The following is an 18,216-nucleotide window of genomic DNA, read 5'->3' as shown; positions in this document are numbered from 1 at the left end:
AAAAATATATATATTTTTGAATGAGACAAATAAAAATAATAAAATAGACATTGAATTTAGACAAAAAAAAATGTATTTATTTTTATATAAAATAAAATAGAATATATATATAGTATATTTTTTATTTATATATTATATTAAAAATAATTTTTAATTTAAATATTATGTAAATTTTTATTTATATTAATTTTAAAAAATATATATTTTATAAAAAAAAAATGTGCTAATATGACTGACTTGTGTCATACCATGACCTTTTTTTTTAGTATGTTGTATAGAAAATCAATTTGTGTTATTGGTACTTATTATTAATTTTTATTTTTATATAATTACATTCATATGATGGCCTAATCATGAGTCTTCATAAAGTTCAAAAATCCCCGATTTTTATTTTAATTATTTTGAATGGACATACTGTCAACATTATTTAATAAATTTTCTGTAGAAAATTAAAATAATGATGATGATGGTTGTGGTTAATGTGGAACGATTAGGATGAGGTTTTTTGGTCACAAAATAGTTATCGTTTTATACAAAATTTCTACTTCCTCTGTCACAGTTTTGTAGATCAATACTGTGGATGAACTTGTGTATCATGAATGACATGGTGCTGTGGGGTTGGACTTGATGAACTCACGGCACACCTACTTCAAAAATATATATTAATATTTATTTCATACAAAATATTAAATTCAACAATAATTATTATTATTTTAGGAAAAAATAAAAAACAATACATAATAAAAATAAAATCATAAAAGAACACCTAGATACTGTTCAAAATTCAAACAATTAATATAAATTATAAATTTATTAATTAAACTGAAACCAAACACATCCTATATATTTACATAACCTATTAATCAACAAGGATGTCATATTCATTAAACAATGCAAAATTAATAAATAAATAAATGCATCTATTAAACTAATTTCTTGGAAAGTGTGAAAAAATTGAACATACTGAATTTGCTTTTCCAAGCATGGAGTCCAAGATGTATCTTTAGAGGTATACCCTGAAGTCCACCTCTAGAATATAATAATACATCATCTAGTAGTTTGGCCATCTTCTGAAAGTGATGTCTAATTCAAGCAGGTTGGAACACCTAGCCAACCGCCATGATCGATCATCATCCTCATCCCCATCCTCTCATCCTCATCACTTTCATCCCTACCCCCCCCCCCCCCCTCCCCCCTACTTCATTCCATCACATATACTAGATAACCTTCAACTGCCTCATCATCTTGATCCCTCCTTCATTGCTGCACTTTACTTTTTAAGTTTTCTCAAGGACTATTTCCATGGATTTAGAGCTGTTGGGGAAAGGTTTGGAGTTTGTAAAGATGAGGAGAAAATGGGTTCTTGTGTTGGGGGGATTAGGCTTGACATGTTACACTTCCTACAGGCTTTACAATTTGCCTTGTGTGGTTAGGAAGAGGCAAAGATTGATCAAACTTTTGGCCTCATTTCTTTCATTGGCTGAAATGGCCATTGGTTCAGCTGAGGGCATTGGAGTTCTTACCAAAGATGTGCAAGAATTCTTGCTGTCAAACTGTGATTATCTTCCTCAGAGTCTGAATCAGATCTCTAAAATTGCCAAGTCTGATGAGATTTCAGTGACTCTGATTTGGATCACTAGGGCTTTGATACTTGGGATTCTAAAGGGCTATGGAGATCATGAGATGATCAGACAAAGTGGATGTTTAGCAAGTGATAAGATCACTACTTTCCCTGAAAGGGTTATGGATAAATTTCTATCAGATGCAGGGAGTGGTTTTGCTTCAGTAGTAGTTGGGAGTTTCGCTAAGAATCTTGTAACAGGGTTGTGTTCGGCATCAAGACTGGATCAACTGGTCGACATTGCGTGTCAGGAGAAGTGTAGGGAGCTAATAGGCGATTGCATACGGATATTCGTAAGCACTGCAGTGGCATTTTATCTAGAAAAGACCATCAACATCAACACCTACAACGAGTTCTTCTCGGCCCTGACTAACCCAAAGCATATAGCCGAAGCTAGAGCCTTGTTGGTGTGCCTCAGCAATGGCGCAGTCGAAAGTTTCATCCGAACATGCCATTGCATTTGGGCAGAAAGCACAAAGCTGAATTCTAGTTCCTCAAAGATTGAGTTTGACTTCGAAAATGGGTTGGGGAACAAAACCCCATTACAAGCAGAGAGACTAAGAAACAAGAATGAAGACTGGGGATGGATCGGACAAATGCCGTGCAAGAAACTGATTCTAGACATGACAGGGATAGTGACCTTTGAGACAGTGAGATCCTGTCTGGGATATCTACTTGAGAAACTGCTGGAGTTCATCAAGAGAAGTGCTGAGATTTTCCAGCAAAGAGTGGTTAAAAGAGGAGTCGGAGCACTCAGAAAAGTGACTGCCAAATCTTCTTCAGTAACCACTGTGTGTATCAATATGTGTTTGAACGTATTGGATAGCCCTTGGATTTTGGCAACCCAATAGTTGTTTTAAGACAAAGTTTGTCAAAAAATGAGTGCAATTTTATTGTGAAAATTCATGTAAGGCCCAAAGGGTTTCTTGTACAAGGGAGTGTTAACCAAAAAGAATGTTTAAAAAAGGTTTGGAATCATTTAGGATCATTCTTTGATCCTGTGGCAGCTGCCTCTTCTTCAAGCTTCTTTTTCCAGTAGTCATCAAGAGGGGGCCCAAAAATGGCTTTCCCTGACACAACTCCTATCCTACAAATTAGGCATTCACTCATTTAATCAAAAGAAATTGAATCAAGAAGGAACAACTTGTGAAAGATATCTAACCAATGTATAGGCAGGTAACAGAAGTTTTTGTTAAATAATCAGATAGAGTGCCCTGTTCTTGAGCTAAGGATAAGAAGATGCAATCTAATTTGAAATAATCCTTGAATTGGTTCAGAGTTCCCAAATCAAGCCATGCTTTCCAATCCTAGATATGATTTTGATCTCCAGCAACTGATTTACAAACATGAATATTATGTTCCTAGCTTTGGATATGGAACCTTGCAACTGAAAACCCTAGTTAGGGTTCGGATTGCGTGGAGCCCTCCTGTTCTCTCAAATTGATTGGGAAATTTGTTTTTGTAATCAAAAGATATCACCATGAATCCACGAATTCCCCTTATTAATCGCGATAATAAGTGGATTATTTCAGTGGAATTTCAACAAGGAAAAGTTCGATCAATTTCAGACGACACCAAAATATAAGCTGCTTAATAATTCCAGAATCACCAAACGGAAAACGAACAAATCGAAATGTAGCGAAAAATGTCCAAATAGATGAAGAAATGTGCGAAATTCACATGATTCAGAACGCAAATCGCACACCAAAAAGAAAAAAAGGAAAGAAAGGACAAAAGGAGAAAGCTTACACGACGGCTCCTATGACCAGAGGGAATGACAGAAATCTCCGTCGGCCAAACATCCGTAAAGGCTCCGATTCACCGGCGACCTGCAGCAGATTAACCAAGCTTTTCAACCTCGACTTCTTCTTCAAATCAACTGCATATGTTGATGGGCGGGCCGATCACCTTGAGCTGTTGGGCCATTCTTTTTGCAAATTTGTTGTTCCAGGTCCATGGACCCCGACTCCATCTACATTTCGAACATTGTGTTCCTATATGTTTCGGATGGTTTTGATTTAAAAATTATTAATTAAAATAGTTTTAAATATAAAATCGTAATTTAAAAAATATTAATATATATTTTATTTTTTTATATATATAAAAAAAAAAGAAGTTATTTTAGATTATATGGTATGAAAATTTAATAAAAGATACAAACAAACACAAACAATCTGGCTGTGTCTACATTAGTACTTTTTAAACTTTTGTTATTATTTATATAAAAATATTATATAGAATAGTTTTTTTTTTCACAAAATATATATTAAATGGAAAATTTATTTTTTAATAAAAAATCATAGTATTATCATTTAATTTTTTTTTTCTATAAAAGACAAAAAAGTAAAAAGAAAAAAAAAAATGCATTCACATTAAAAATTATACCTAAAAGTTCAAGTACACTTATGGAAGACGAAAAGAATATATTATATACGTTCAATAACAGAAAAAAATTATTATATCATTTTTTATCGTTCACTTACAAAATATTTATTTCTCATTTTACTGAGGGTGGATTTTATAATATATTACAAATATTTTTAAATTCATTTTTATTTTCATCTATAATATTATTTAAAATTAACATATAAGAATAAAAAATTTACATAAGATTACGTTTAAAATTTAAATTTTTTAATTAAATAATATTTTATATATATAAAAAAAATATATTTATTATTAAAAAAAAAAAAAAAAAACCTCTTACTTAGCCTATATATTTCTAAGCTCCATGAAATCTTTTTTTTCACCAACCAATCTCATTATTTTTATTTTATTTTATTACTTCACCTAACTGTATAATAAATTTTTTAATTATAAAAAAATAATAAATATGTATGGAATTTGGTTGTTGGAGAGTTATAATTTTGACAGTGCCACTCAGTAGCTATAATATATGTCTAGTCTATGTAAGTGTGTTATTAGTCTTGGAAAATGAATTTAATATCAAAGTCAAAAAGACAGATTTAGGTCACTATTTCAATGCTTTTAATTTATTACAATAATATGTTTATTGATTACATAATGAAGTTAAAGGTGTGCTTGTTTGCAATTTATTAGATTCTACTCCTTTCTCTTTCGTAACAATCTATCTTATTTTCTATTTTAGTTCGTCTCATAACAAATTATTTATTTCCTTTTTTTTTTTTTTAGTAATTATACTTTCTACTTAACATTACAAATACCCTTCTAATTTACAATATATTACACAAATGTCATTACATTTATATCATACAATACTAATAGGGTTAATTTAGTCTTTTTACCTTTATTTTTACTTTATCTCAATATAATACTAATATTTCTAAAACTCCGTACAAAAAGCAAATGGATATATAGATATGAGACGGAGGAAGTATTTGTTTATATAGAGATTTTTAGAATTTTGAAAGTTTGAAAAAATATATATATATATTAGTATTTGATGACATATTTTGTGAAAGAAAAAAATATATTATTTTCGTCTCAAAACTATGGTCTTATTTGGGTTTGGCACGAGATTTAAGAAATATTGATATTATATCGATAATTGGTAAAAAAAATATGAATAAAAGATTTTTTTGCCCTTGTAAATATATTAGTATAAAAAATAGTGACATTTGTGTAATAATAATGATAAATTAGGGATAATTTTATGGTGGTACGAGTATTTATGAAAATGAGACTATTGTTTCGCAACGGACAAAAATAGTAAACAATACTATTGTATTAGGATGAATAGAGTATTTGATATGATTTTATAGAAAAAATGAATAATACCAAATGACCGAAAGTGTGCAAGATAAACAACCAAAATATTTTAAAAAGTTTTGATAATAAAGTAAAAATAAATATTTATTGTACTATCGATACATTTATTCCCTATCAAATTAATACATTTAAAAGTTTAAAACCCAAATAAAATCTACTTAGCTTAAGAGATTACAATTTCTCAAATCTATTTTAAAATTCAAATCTAATATAAACCTAAACAATTTTTTCAAAAACTTTTTAAAATAGTTTGAATTTGCATGAAATTTTTTAATTAAAAAAATGAATGTTAAATATATTTTGAGCAAAATATTTGATGAATAATTGCTTTTGAATATTTTTAAATATAATAAACAATAAATATTTAATATTTCTTTCTAAAATATTATTGTATTGGAGCTGCAATTGCATACAAACCCATCCTAGCTAATTTATTTTAGGTGTGAATATAATTGAAGAAGAGTTGACAAAAGAAAAAGGCTAATTGAAGATAGGCATGGCTACGTCTATGAACACTAGTAGAAATTTGCACACTTAATTGGGAAGTCATTTTAATCGTTTATTTACTTTGATTTTTTTTCAGTAAATTGATTTTATTTTAAAAATTATAGTATAAAATATGATTTTCTTATATTTATTTGAATGAATTAGGGTTTGTCTGGTTTGAGTTTATGTAATAAAGGTTAGATATCATATTTTATGTGACGAGATAGCATAAAATTTTTTATTGACAATGTTGGGGAATATATGTTTGCACCAAAATTTATTCGAACACCTAAACAATTTCAATTTCTGAAGCGTAGTTATATCATAATTACAATACTCTACTATCAACTGAATGCATTCGGAAATACAAAATAGTAAATAAAACACGGTTTGTTTACCCGGTTCGGATATAAAAAATCTTACATTAGGAAGATACTAATTCATGAGAAATTCACTAATCAGTCCCGATTAAAAACAAAGACAACCAGCACCAGGGATGTCAAATGGGGCGGACCCGCCCCGGACCCGATCTTAACAGAGCGGGTTTGGGTCTAAAAAAATTGGTTCGGGGCGGGTTGTGGATTTTGAGTTTTAGACCCGACCGGGTTCGGGGTGAGTAACGGGTTTTACTATAAACCCGCCTCACCCCGGACCCGGATCCGAATCCGGATGTTTTAATGATTATTATAATATATTTATATTTTTATATAATATAAATTATATTATTTATTTATTTAAAAAATTTAAATATAAAATAGAACTTTAATTCTAAATTAAATTTATCTTGTTTCTCCTACGATTCTCTTTATAATCGGGATTACTGTTGATCGTTATCACCAGAGACTATTATCAATATTTGATTATTCTTATTTTTAGAACTATAATTTTTTGGTATTTTGACGCATACTTTTTTAGTATTAAATTATTTTTAAAAATTTTTATTTTATACTTTTTTTAAAAAAAACGGATTTGTCGGATTGGCCTCGAACCGGGAGGATTCGGGGCGGGACGGGTCCTAGGGGTGGGTTAAAGCGGAGCGGGGCGGGTCTTCGGTCCTAATATTTTCTAGCGGGGCGGGTCCCGGGGCTTGCAAAATCCGTCCCGAACCTGCCCCGTTGACATCCCTAACCACCACTCTTTCAACCTATACATCTACAATGGTTACCTTGGAGAAATTCCTCCAAATGCTGAAGTTGTCACAAGCTCGTACCGATAACTATCACAGAGTAAGACTGTTTAGAATTTGGACGTCTCCCCTGATCGGAATTCCGATTTCTCCTTCATCCGATGAGATCTCCGGCAGGTAAGAATGACTATCACTCACTCAATTCATAGAGAAGTGAATGATTGTGGTTGAGGGGATTGAACACATTTTCTCTCACTACACACAACTCTCAAAACTTTTCCAACAACTACACTCTCACTCCAATGTAATCTATACAGACACTTTTTTGTGCATGCAATACAAGCACAATTAAAACCTTGTTTTTACATAAATGGTATGGTGTGTTCCTGCATAATTTTGATGCAATTTGATCATCCAAAATATTCATTCATTTGTCTTGTGTGCTCACCAACCGAGATAATGTAACACAAGCAATGTTATTGTTAGCCTGTTACAACAACCTGATGAAACATCTTAATCCAAATAAAAAACTGTGAACACGGCAGTAAAAGATAATATAATGACCCATATGCCAAAATAAATTAGGAGATTCCTTGTTCCAATTGACAATAATAAAAAAATTCAAGTCAAATATAACAAAAAAATCTTTGACTTAATATATATTGTGGGCATTTGGTTTTGGTTGTTCAATTGTTTGCCTGTTACCTATGAAGTTTTTCGAGCTGTATGCCAATAGTGCTAGTTAAGATAAGACCTGTAGGCATCATAAATTTAAACTCATAACTTATACGGATTATTGAATTTTAATTTACTGAGGATGTAATTATTGGTTTTATTTACTTAGGCACTAATTGCTTCGATTTTGTTTCCCAATCTGTTTTACTATTTAACATTAATATTCTTATAAGAATATATATATAAAAAAAAATTAAATACAATTTTTTTTTTTATAAAATAATTGTTAGATATAATTGTTGTGATAGTTTATTTGCAATAATAATAATAATAATAATAATAATAAGATATGGAAAAAAGTTATTTCTAGAAAAAATAAAAGAAAAAAAATATAACACCCAAAAACAAAAGATAAGCTTAAACAACTATAATGTGTGTGGATATCTATTTTTGAGATGCGTGAAAATAGATAAAATGAAGCATGTCTATATCTAAAAAAAAATAATGGGTTTGTTTACCAAATATTTTTTATTGACATAATTATTTATTATATATTAATAAAAAATAGAGTATAATATATATATATATATATATACATTCAACAATATAATTAACATATATACTATATAATCTAATAAAAAGTAAATAAGTAAATATAAAATATTCTTTGTTATATTTTTATCAGTACAATTTTTTGTACTTTATATATATATATATAAAGAATAAACTAAAATATTAAATAAATACAATCAATAGTCTGATTTCAAGTTGAGATTTAGTTAGAAGTTCGATACATATCAAATGACGTCAGTATATACTGTTATCATGAAATATCGATCTATGCTGATATAAATTTTTATATTTATGTCATTTTAGGTTTTATAGTCAGTATCCTAATTTTTTATACAGTATACTGAAAAATCAGTATAGTATCAATATAAAAATATTTATATTATAAATTTTGATATGTCGAATATAGTTCAATATATTTTTACAACGGTATACAATATTATTTAAAAAAAAAATAAATTAGATACCGTATCGTTTCACCCTTATTTAAAACAAAGACAAAATGGACCAATCGAACGATCGAGCTCAACCCATTTTTAAGAATTTCCAATTGTCGCAACATTCTAGAGTTAAACTATTGATTAAGACAACTTAAAAATTTTCTAATCCCCCATTGTATGTACCTACTTTGCATGACTTTTCTCGAATACAATTTTATATATGTACAGACACATAGGACATGCATTTTCCTCGTTCACATGGTTTAATTTAGGAAAACCCCAAGAATATTGCATACATAAATATTACTATTATGTTGGTGGAAATAATAATTCCAAAGTACTTGAAGACATTTACATTAATCAATCAATCAAGTAAGAATAATTGGAGTGGACAAAGTGTCGTTACCTATACATACATATATATATATATATATATTTATTTGAGGGGGCCATGAACACACACCAATTCATTATAAGTGACAATTTTAGCAAGAAATTATGTTACACGCTTTTGACCAAAATTTCAATCCTCATTCTCGCATATTCTTAGAACAATCTAAGGGGTGTTAGGTTGTAATAATGCAAATACATTCGGATTGGAAATAGACACGATAAGATTTTTTTTTTTTTTTTTGAACTAGCAGACGCTATTGGCTTAAAGGATAAGTTGTGAACAGGCTGAATGTGAATCAAACTCCAACCTAAAGAGGGTTGAGGATTCGTCGTTAGATTCTATCCTCATTTTTTTGTTTGTTGATTGTTAGTTAAGATTTAATATATATATGTTATAAAAATAAAATTAAATTAAAATATGTTTTAAATATTTAAAGAATTATGCTTCAATATATATAAAATTTTATATAATATAAATAAATAAGTAATATATACTACTTACGTGCTGCTCTAAAATTCTCAGTTACTTTTTTCACGTTGAATTTTTAATATTAATTATTATATCAGAACGTAGTACAAATTAAGAAAAAATTACAAAAATATTTTCATTAGTGTCTTATAATATTATTATAATGATATTTGTGCAAAAAAATTATACAAATATAAAAATATTTTTAATGTTAAATACAATGACGTAGAATATAAATAAGACCCTTGGAGTAATACGGGTGAAATATATAATTAATATGGATTAATACTACATATTTAAAAAATAATAATAATTCAAATGTAATAAATATATTTATGTCTCAAAGAGTAATAAAAATAGAAAAATATAAATGAATCTAATCTTTAAAAAATTAGAAAAATAATTAAGATGAAAAGAAGTTTAAAAACATGATGCATATGTGACGAAACAATTCTATTAGTAGTATTAATTAATAATACACGATCTAACATTGTTCAATATAATATTTCCTTCGTCTCCTAACAATCTATTTATTTTTTCATTTTGGTCCGTCCCATAACAAAGTATTTATTTTCTTTTTTTGTAGTAATTATACTATTTACCTAACATTACAAATACCCTTCTAATTTACAATATATTACATAAATGTCATTACCTTTATATCATACAATATTAACAGGGTTAATCTAGTTTTTTTACTTTTATTTCTTCTTTATCCCAGTATAATACTAATATTTTCTAAAACTCCGTCCAAAAAACAAATGAATATATAAATATGAGACGGATAGAATAATATTTAATAAATGATCGATTCCTCTAAATTCATAATTATAATAATTACTTTAATAAATGATTAGTTTTTGTTGCTAAGCAGATGATACTTTTAAACCAAGGGCACATTATAAATTTCCAACTCAAAAAAAAAAAAAAAAAAAACATTGGGAACTGTAAAGAAAAAAAAATAAAGATATTTAAATAAAATAAAATAAAAAGGTTTGAAGGAGATGGGGATAAAGATTATTACATCTTTTAAAGCATGAATCTTTTAATTGCAGCCGAAAGCTAATATATGAAGAAGACCACCGTGACTTAAATTATTAGACTTTGTTTACATATATACATATATATACTTTAAAAAAAAAATTGTTACTATTAATTAAATTAACAATATATATTTTTTAGAAAAAATCGATATATTAAATATTTAATATTTTTTTAATAATTTTTAAAAATTTTCAAATAAAAAAAAAAAAAAAAATCTATCAAAATAAAACCATCAGAGGTGGGCATGCACCGGGTATTTGTAATTCAGGTTGGGTACTTGAAATTTCCGATAGTACGTATAGAATATAATTTGATTTGACCCGAAATTTTGAGGTACCTGGAATATTGGGCATCCGGTATTTTTACATTGGAATACCCTAATTTATCATTTTTATTTATTAATTTTGGGCTTAAAAGATCATTTTTACTATTTTATTTTTTATTTTATTTTTTGAATAGCTAATACTTTTCATCCATGTATATTATAATTTTAAAAAATAAATAAATATTTTGATCTTTTTAAATTAGAGAGTTGAAACTTTTTTTTATATCTAAATATATTATTAATAACTTAAGTCAATAATGGAATATATATTATAAAAATATAAGAATAAATATAATTTGGATCATATTAAAATGCATTGAAGAGTCTTGTAAGTATTTTATATGTGATTTTGGTGAAATAGATTTAAAATGCATTGAAGAGTCTTGTATTTGCTTAATTTGCTGCTTGAAATTGTGATCGTGTTAATCGTTGATTTTAATATAATAATTTTAGTGTATTTTTTAAATGTAAAATTAAAAATAATTATTTAATTTAAAATTAAAAATAAATAATAAATATTTCTTCTGTCCTACTTTATATATCTAGTTTTTTATAAATACAGAAATTTAGATAAAATATAATTAGTAAATAATAAATAAATAAATAAATTAGTAAAACTAATTATTATAATAAAACTAATTATATATTAAGATTAAGATAACTAATTAATTTAATAAAAATTAAATGTGTATTCTTTTTGTGAAAACACCCAACATATTTTTTTTAAAAAAAGTGTGTTTGTTTAGTTTGAAAAAATATTTTTTTATCTTAGATATAAAAAATTATATAAATAATATAAAAATAATAAGTGTATAATATATTAATTATCTTTAAAGAATTGTGGAAGAATACTAGTAATATATATTACATACACTCTCATAAGAAAGAATATTCATTCAAACCAAAACACAAAACAAACTGATCCTTAAATATTATTAATTATAAAATTTAAAATATAATTATTATTTTTAAATAAAATAAGTTATGTAGAACTGATTAAAATAAAAATAATATTTCTTCCGTTGTAATACAATAGTCTTATTTACCATTTTTGTCCGTCTTAAAATAATAGTTTTATTTTCATAAATAACCATATTATCATAAAACTATCTCTATTTTTTCATTATTATTATACAATTATCACTATTTTTTACAGTAATATACTTGCAAGGGCAAAAAAGCCATTTATCCTTACCTTTTACCAATTATCAATACAATATCAATATTTTTTAAATCTCGTTTTCAACACAACAAGACTATACTTAGAGAGATATTAGCAAACAAAACAGAAAATATAGAGTAATAAACATCTAAAAAAAAATCAAACACGCCCTCAACTTTGGACAAGTGTCGTGTAAAATCACAACACCACAAAATTAAAGCAAATATTAAAACATGATGACAACACAAGGAGATTCGATCGATCTTATCACATGAAAGAAAAATTAAAAACCTAAACTTTTATCATGTCCCTACTATTACTATTACTAATGCTCTCTTCTAGATTCTTTTTATTTTTTTATTTATGTTTTATAAAATTAAAAAAAAAATATATAATTGAATTAAAAATTAGTGTTACACGAGGGAGTAGGGGCAAGCTTTAATTTTCAAAGTCGTCGTCGTTGACGTCCCACCACAGCCAAATTAAAACCCCCATGGCCATGTCGATCCAGTCAATATTTCTCACTTATAATTTTATTTTATTTTTTATATGATGATAAATATATTCTAATTAAGGCTGTCTTTCAACGCCACTAAGAACAAACAGTCAGCTCTTTGATTTCATCGAAACCCAACCCCTGTCTTCTTCTATTTCCCAATTCATTTTTATTTATTTATTAAACAATTAATTATTTTCAACCTGGGAATTGCTGCCTGTGCCCTTGAGCATTCCAACACCAAACAACCTCACCAACAACAAATAAGGATATTGTAATAAAAATCAAAATCAACAAATTTCTTACATATGGAGCTGAAGAAATTCAAGAAATTTAAAAGATGTTAAAGATCATCTCATGTATACATTCATACATACATATATAGTATCACTGTGCTGCAAACTACTCAGATCTTGCTCTAGAGAGAGAGAGAGAGAACCCAAGAAGAAAAAGCTAAGAATAAACTTCACATATGGTTCAATTTATCAAATTAAAATTAAAAATGAAAATATATAATTATATAAAAATTAAAATTAAAATATTCTAAGGGTTATGGCTTTGGGTGTAAATATAATCAAGATGGGCATTTAGTGATCTCCTCATCAAGCACTCATCTTCCCCAATTCCTTTGCAGCTTTCTTCCACTCCAACATCTTCTTCCCCAATATTACCCTAAAATTTAAAAAAAAAAAAAACAAAAAAACCCAATAATTAATTTTCAAGTCTGAATCTAAGAAAAAATCAAAATTAAAAATACATGTAAGAGTGATGAAGGTAAGAAATTGGTGGTTCAGATCTGAGATATATATATATAAATAAATAAATGTAATAAACTCACCGGAGATTTGGGGAGATCGCCGGCGGGCGTGCGACGGCCGGCGGAGCAAACGGAGAAGAAGAGGAGCAAAGCTAATAAGAATAAGCCTGTGGGTTTAGACATTTTTATTTTTTTTTCTTTTTTGCTCTTATCTGTTTCGATGGTGTCTTATGTTGCAATGATTTGTGAGTTTGGTTGTTTGAGAAGTTTGCGGGGAAGGGTCGGATTTATAGGGGGGCAGGTGGGGTGGGGTGGGGGGGTAGGGGGGAAGTGTGAACTCGGGAGAACGAAAGGGGGACTAGTTGGGTTGTATCGAAAATTGTATATGTATGTGTGTGGATATATTAGACATGTTATAAATGATTTTGTGGAAATAAATTAAAGAAAAAGATGGGAATTGAAATAGGAAAAGTCTACTCCATCATAATAAAATTTTGTGGTTTTCAATAATAATAATAATAATTAGAAACATTTATAAGGGCAGAATGGGTCTCCATTTTAAGTTTCGAATTGGTTCGGGTGGTGATAGATGCAATTTAATATTGATAAATAAATAAATAAATGTGAATTAAATAGTAGATTTTTTTTAAAAAAAAAAATATTATATACTCTTTTTGTCCCATTAAAAAATTGTCGTTTACTTTTTGCATATAAATTTTTGAATATTAATATTATATTGAGTTGCAATAAAAAAAATAAAAATATTCTATTTATTATTTTACATAAGTAAGTACAAATACTAAATTAGAAAATAGTAACATTGTTAAAGGACAAACGGAATTGAAAAATGATAATATTTGAATTGAACGGGGAGATTAGTAGATTTTTTTATTTATCTTGTTTTCAAGAATTTGTTTTTATACTATTCAACTTAATATTTTGTTCGATGTTTGATTCTTTTGTTTGTTTCAATAGATATCATGCATTTGAAGTTTCAAGTTTAGACTAGTTAATGACATGTCTATGTTGAAATAGGAAAATTACGGTGAAATATGGTACGGATCTTGAAGCTAAATAAAGTGGAACTGAAGTCCAAAATTTTTAGAATTTTATTTTATTTTTTTGATAACTTATGTATTCGTCGTATTTACATTTCAATATGGTATCAGAGTAGACGAAGTCATTATGTGACGTAAGTGGGTGAAGGAATGAGTCTTCAATACTAAGAATATCATAAGCAATAAAAAATAACAAAGGATTTAACTCATATTATTGTTTTCATATTTTATTTTATTAGTTTTAAAATTAGTTGAATACAACAACTCCCTATATCATCATCCTAAACATCATCACAAAATGAGGTAAGAAAATATTCTATTTTTATTATGATCCCTTATGTTCCTTCGAATAAAGATAATGACTCATTAAATCTCTTTCTCGACACAAAAAATCTACTAAAAAACAATCATTATATGTCAAAAATGATTTATATTGTAAGTAGACTATATTTTAATACATTACAATTAATATTTTATATATTTTACAAAAAAAAAAAAAAAATTGAAATAATTTATATTCGTCTATATATATAAACATTATTATACTTTTCGTTATTATTTTGCTATGGCAACACTATAGGATCATTATGCCAAAAAAAAAAAATTACATCTTTACTTCAATCTTAAAATATTCTTGTCTTTTGAGTTTATTCTTAAATTCTATTCTTAACAAATCCGAATCTTATTATGCAAAAGTTATATGAACCTAATTATCAATACCAAGAATACGTGTAAAGATGTGCCCTAAAATGTTAATCAATCGCATAAATACATCACATTGGTTTGTTTGATTATTATTTAAATTTGATTTAAATTTAAGTGTTAATTTAATATTTTTATTTAAATATTATTTTAATATAATATTTTATAAAAAGATGATATATTTTATTAAACCCGCACATTCTGAATTACGTAAATGTGTTTAAAATTATAAACAAACAAACTCTTAAGAATATTTTATTATAATTTAAATCATGATATTTAATGTTACCATATATAACATCACAATATTTTTATAAAAATATATATATTTTTTTTCTGGAGAAAAAAACATCAAAGTCAACAATTATGCTATCAAAAAACTAACAAACATAAAAAAAAAAAAAAAAAAAAAAGAGAGAACCAAGTAAACAAATCATAGTCCTTCTGTCCTAATACAATAGTTTTGTTTATCATTTTTGTCCGTCATCATAAAACTACCCATACTTTTTTTTTTTTATTACATAATTGCCACTACTTTATTACACTAATACACTCACAGGGGCAAAAAAATCTTTTATTCACTACCAATATAATATTAATATTCTTTAAATTTTATATCAAACTTAATTAAGAAATATAGAAAAAAGAGAATATATAATTATATATATATACATATATATATATATATGTGTGATTTGTGACAAGAGGAGCAAAAGAGGAGAGAGAACTGCTTGGATTTCATAATTCATCATTGATTGCCTTCAGATATGCACCATGACTTCTTTATTTCTATTTATTTATTTATTTATTTAATAGTCTTACTGTTCCAGTTAAAAATATTTTTTTAAAAAAATATTAATATTAAAATATTTTTTAATTTTTACATAAATTAAAATCATACTATTATACATGTAATTAATTTTATACATAAACTACATAAAAAAAATAGAAACACTTATATATAGTTTTACCTACTAATAATATATTAATAATATTTTTTAAATTTATTAAAAACTTCCAGAACTCTTTGGATTAGAAGAGAGAAATTCTTAATTAGTTTGATTTATAATAACGGAATAAAATAAAATATGGCGACCAATCTTTTTTGTTAGCCAAAAGTGAGAGAGTTGACAAGTTACTAATTACTTCTCCAAATAATTAAATAAAAACGAGTGGCCCCTAACGAAACAAAACATTATTATTATTATTATTATTATTATTATTATTATTATTATTATTTATTATTATTATTATTATTATTATTATTTGCAATAGCAATCCAATGTCCAATGTTGGCCTACCACCAAAAATTTGGTTTGCATGCACTCTAAAATAAATATAAATAAATAAAATAAAATAAAATAGATTTCATTAATTCAAAGTTTCCCTACTGCTTTAAAGTGGGAAAGGACCTTATTGCAACTTAGCTAGCTAGCATGTGTAAGTAACACTCCGCCTCGTCTGCAATAAATTACTTCTACATAAATTAATCTTACATACTTCTTTCAATTTATTTTATTCTCACTCATAAATCAAATCAAGCGTGACTTTTGGAAATTAATTAAATTACTCTATAAAATATTAATATTCTCCCTATTTACTTTTTATATATTTTAAATACTCTTATTTCTTAAATTTGAATAATAAAATTCCGAAATCATAAAGAATGTCCACATGCATATGTATGTTCTAGAAAGACCATGTAGTAAGAATTAATGTTGGATTTTGCATAACCTTGATTTGTGGATAACTAAGGCCCTACTTGCATAATCCAAAAATAACCTCTTATACAGTTTATGTATAGTAATTTTTTCAAAAATAATATCATACAAAATATTTATTTTATTTTACAAAATATTACGTCAAATATTTTAATTTTTTACAAATTTTTTTTAAAAAGAATTCAAAAACCCAAATTTTTAGAAAGCCTAAAGATACTATATTGTGATGATTTATAACTGTTTGTGTATAGATATATATTTTGACAAGTAGCCGTTTAAGTTGAAGAATTAGTGGGGAATTTGCTGACCTTTTTTGATGATTAGATATGAAGAATGTTTAACGGTCAAATGAGCAGCCCATATCCAGCGTATATATTCATTTCTTTTTTCTTTTTCTTTTTTTAAGTTTATTTTTATTTTTAAATATATATATATATTCTTCATATTGTGAATATATTTGGATAAGAGTTTTGGAATTTATAAAAATTTCCAAGAATGATGAAAACAATAGAAATTTATATATTTATTGTGATATTTTATAAGATAAATAAATATTTAATTCATGTGTTTTTTAACAAAATACTATTAAATAGAGTGTCAAGTATCTTAAAATGGTTTTATTTACTATTCAATTTATTTATTTATTTATTTATTATTATTATTATTATTATTATTATTTTGCCATAAGCATCGAATTTATATACTCCGTCCGTCCCAAATTTATATATCCATTTGTTTTTTATACGGAGTTTTAGAAATATTAGTATTATATTGGGATAAAATAGAAATAAAAGAAAAGACTAAATTAACCCTATTAGTATTATATGATATAAAAGTAATGATATTTATGTAATATATTGTAAATTGAAATGGTATTTGTAATGTTAGGTAGATGGTACAGTTACAAAAAAAAAAAAGAAATGGATACTTTGTTATGAGACGGACCAAAATAAAAAAATGGATAGATTGTTAAGGGACGGATGAAATATAAAATAACTTAATCAACTGCTACTTCACTTAAAAAATATTTAAATTTAAATATATATTTGAAAAAATCCATACATAAAAAAAAAGGCCTCAAATTAACAAACAATATTTATGCTTTCTTCGCTTCTATTTTGGGTAATTTTTATGTATATATATATATATATATTGAAAAAAACTACAAATATAATATTTTAAAATAAATAAATTTATAGTACAAGTTGTTTGAAAAAAAAAAAATTAATAATACTATTATTATGATTGGTCGTAGTAGAGAGCAAGAACAAAGATGCGAATCCATGAATACAATAAACCACTATGGTCAAACTATCACTTGTGATTTTCTGATGGATAAAATAGTTCGAATAATGCAAGTGTATGATTATTTGATTGAATTTATCTTTATTTTAATAATTTACTAAAATTAAATATTAATT

General features: G+C 26.3%; 1 protein-coding gene across 1 annotated transcript; it reads right to left on the bottom strand.

Moving 5' to 3' along the window:
• Positions 1-12,872: 12,872 nt before the first annotated feature.
• Positions 12,873-13,589, bottom strand: LOC127257831 (phytosulfokines-like). Its single transcript, XM_051284316.1, has 2 exons — positions 13,396-13,589; positions 12,873-13,229 (listed from the first exon to the last, which is right to left on the bottom strand). The coding sequence occupies exons 1-2, from the start codon at positions 13,495-13,497 to the stop codon at positions 13,101-13,103; spliced, it is 231 nt and encodes a 76-aa protein (XP_051140273.1). The 5' UTR covers positions 13,498-13,589; the 3' UTR covers positions 12,873-13,100.
• Positions 13,590-18,216: the final 4,627 nt, after the last annotated feature.

Source organism: Andrographis paniculata, unplaced genomic scaffold, assembly GCF_009805555.1.
Source record: "Andrographis paniculata isolate CXL003 unplaced genomic scaffold, ASM980555v1 Contig59END, whole genome shotgun sequence".
Taxonomy (NCBI): Eukaryota; Viridiplantae; Streptophyta; class Magnoliopsida; order Lamiales; family Acanthaceae; genus Andrographis; species Andrographis paniculata.
Note: the sequence above shows the minus strand (reverse complement) of the source record. Positions and strands in the feature narration are given on the sequence as shown.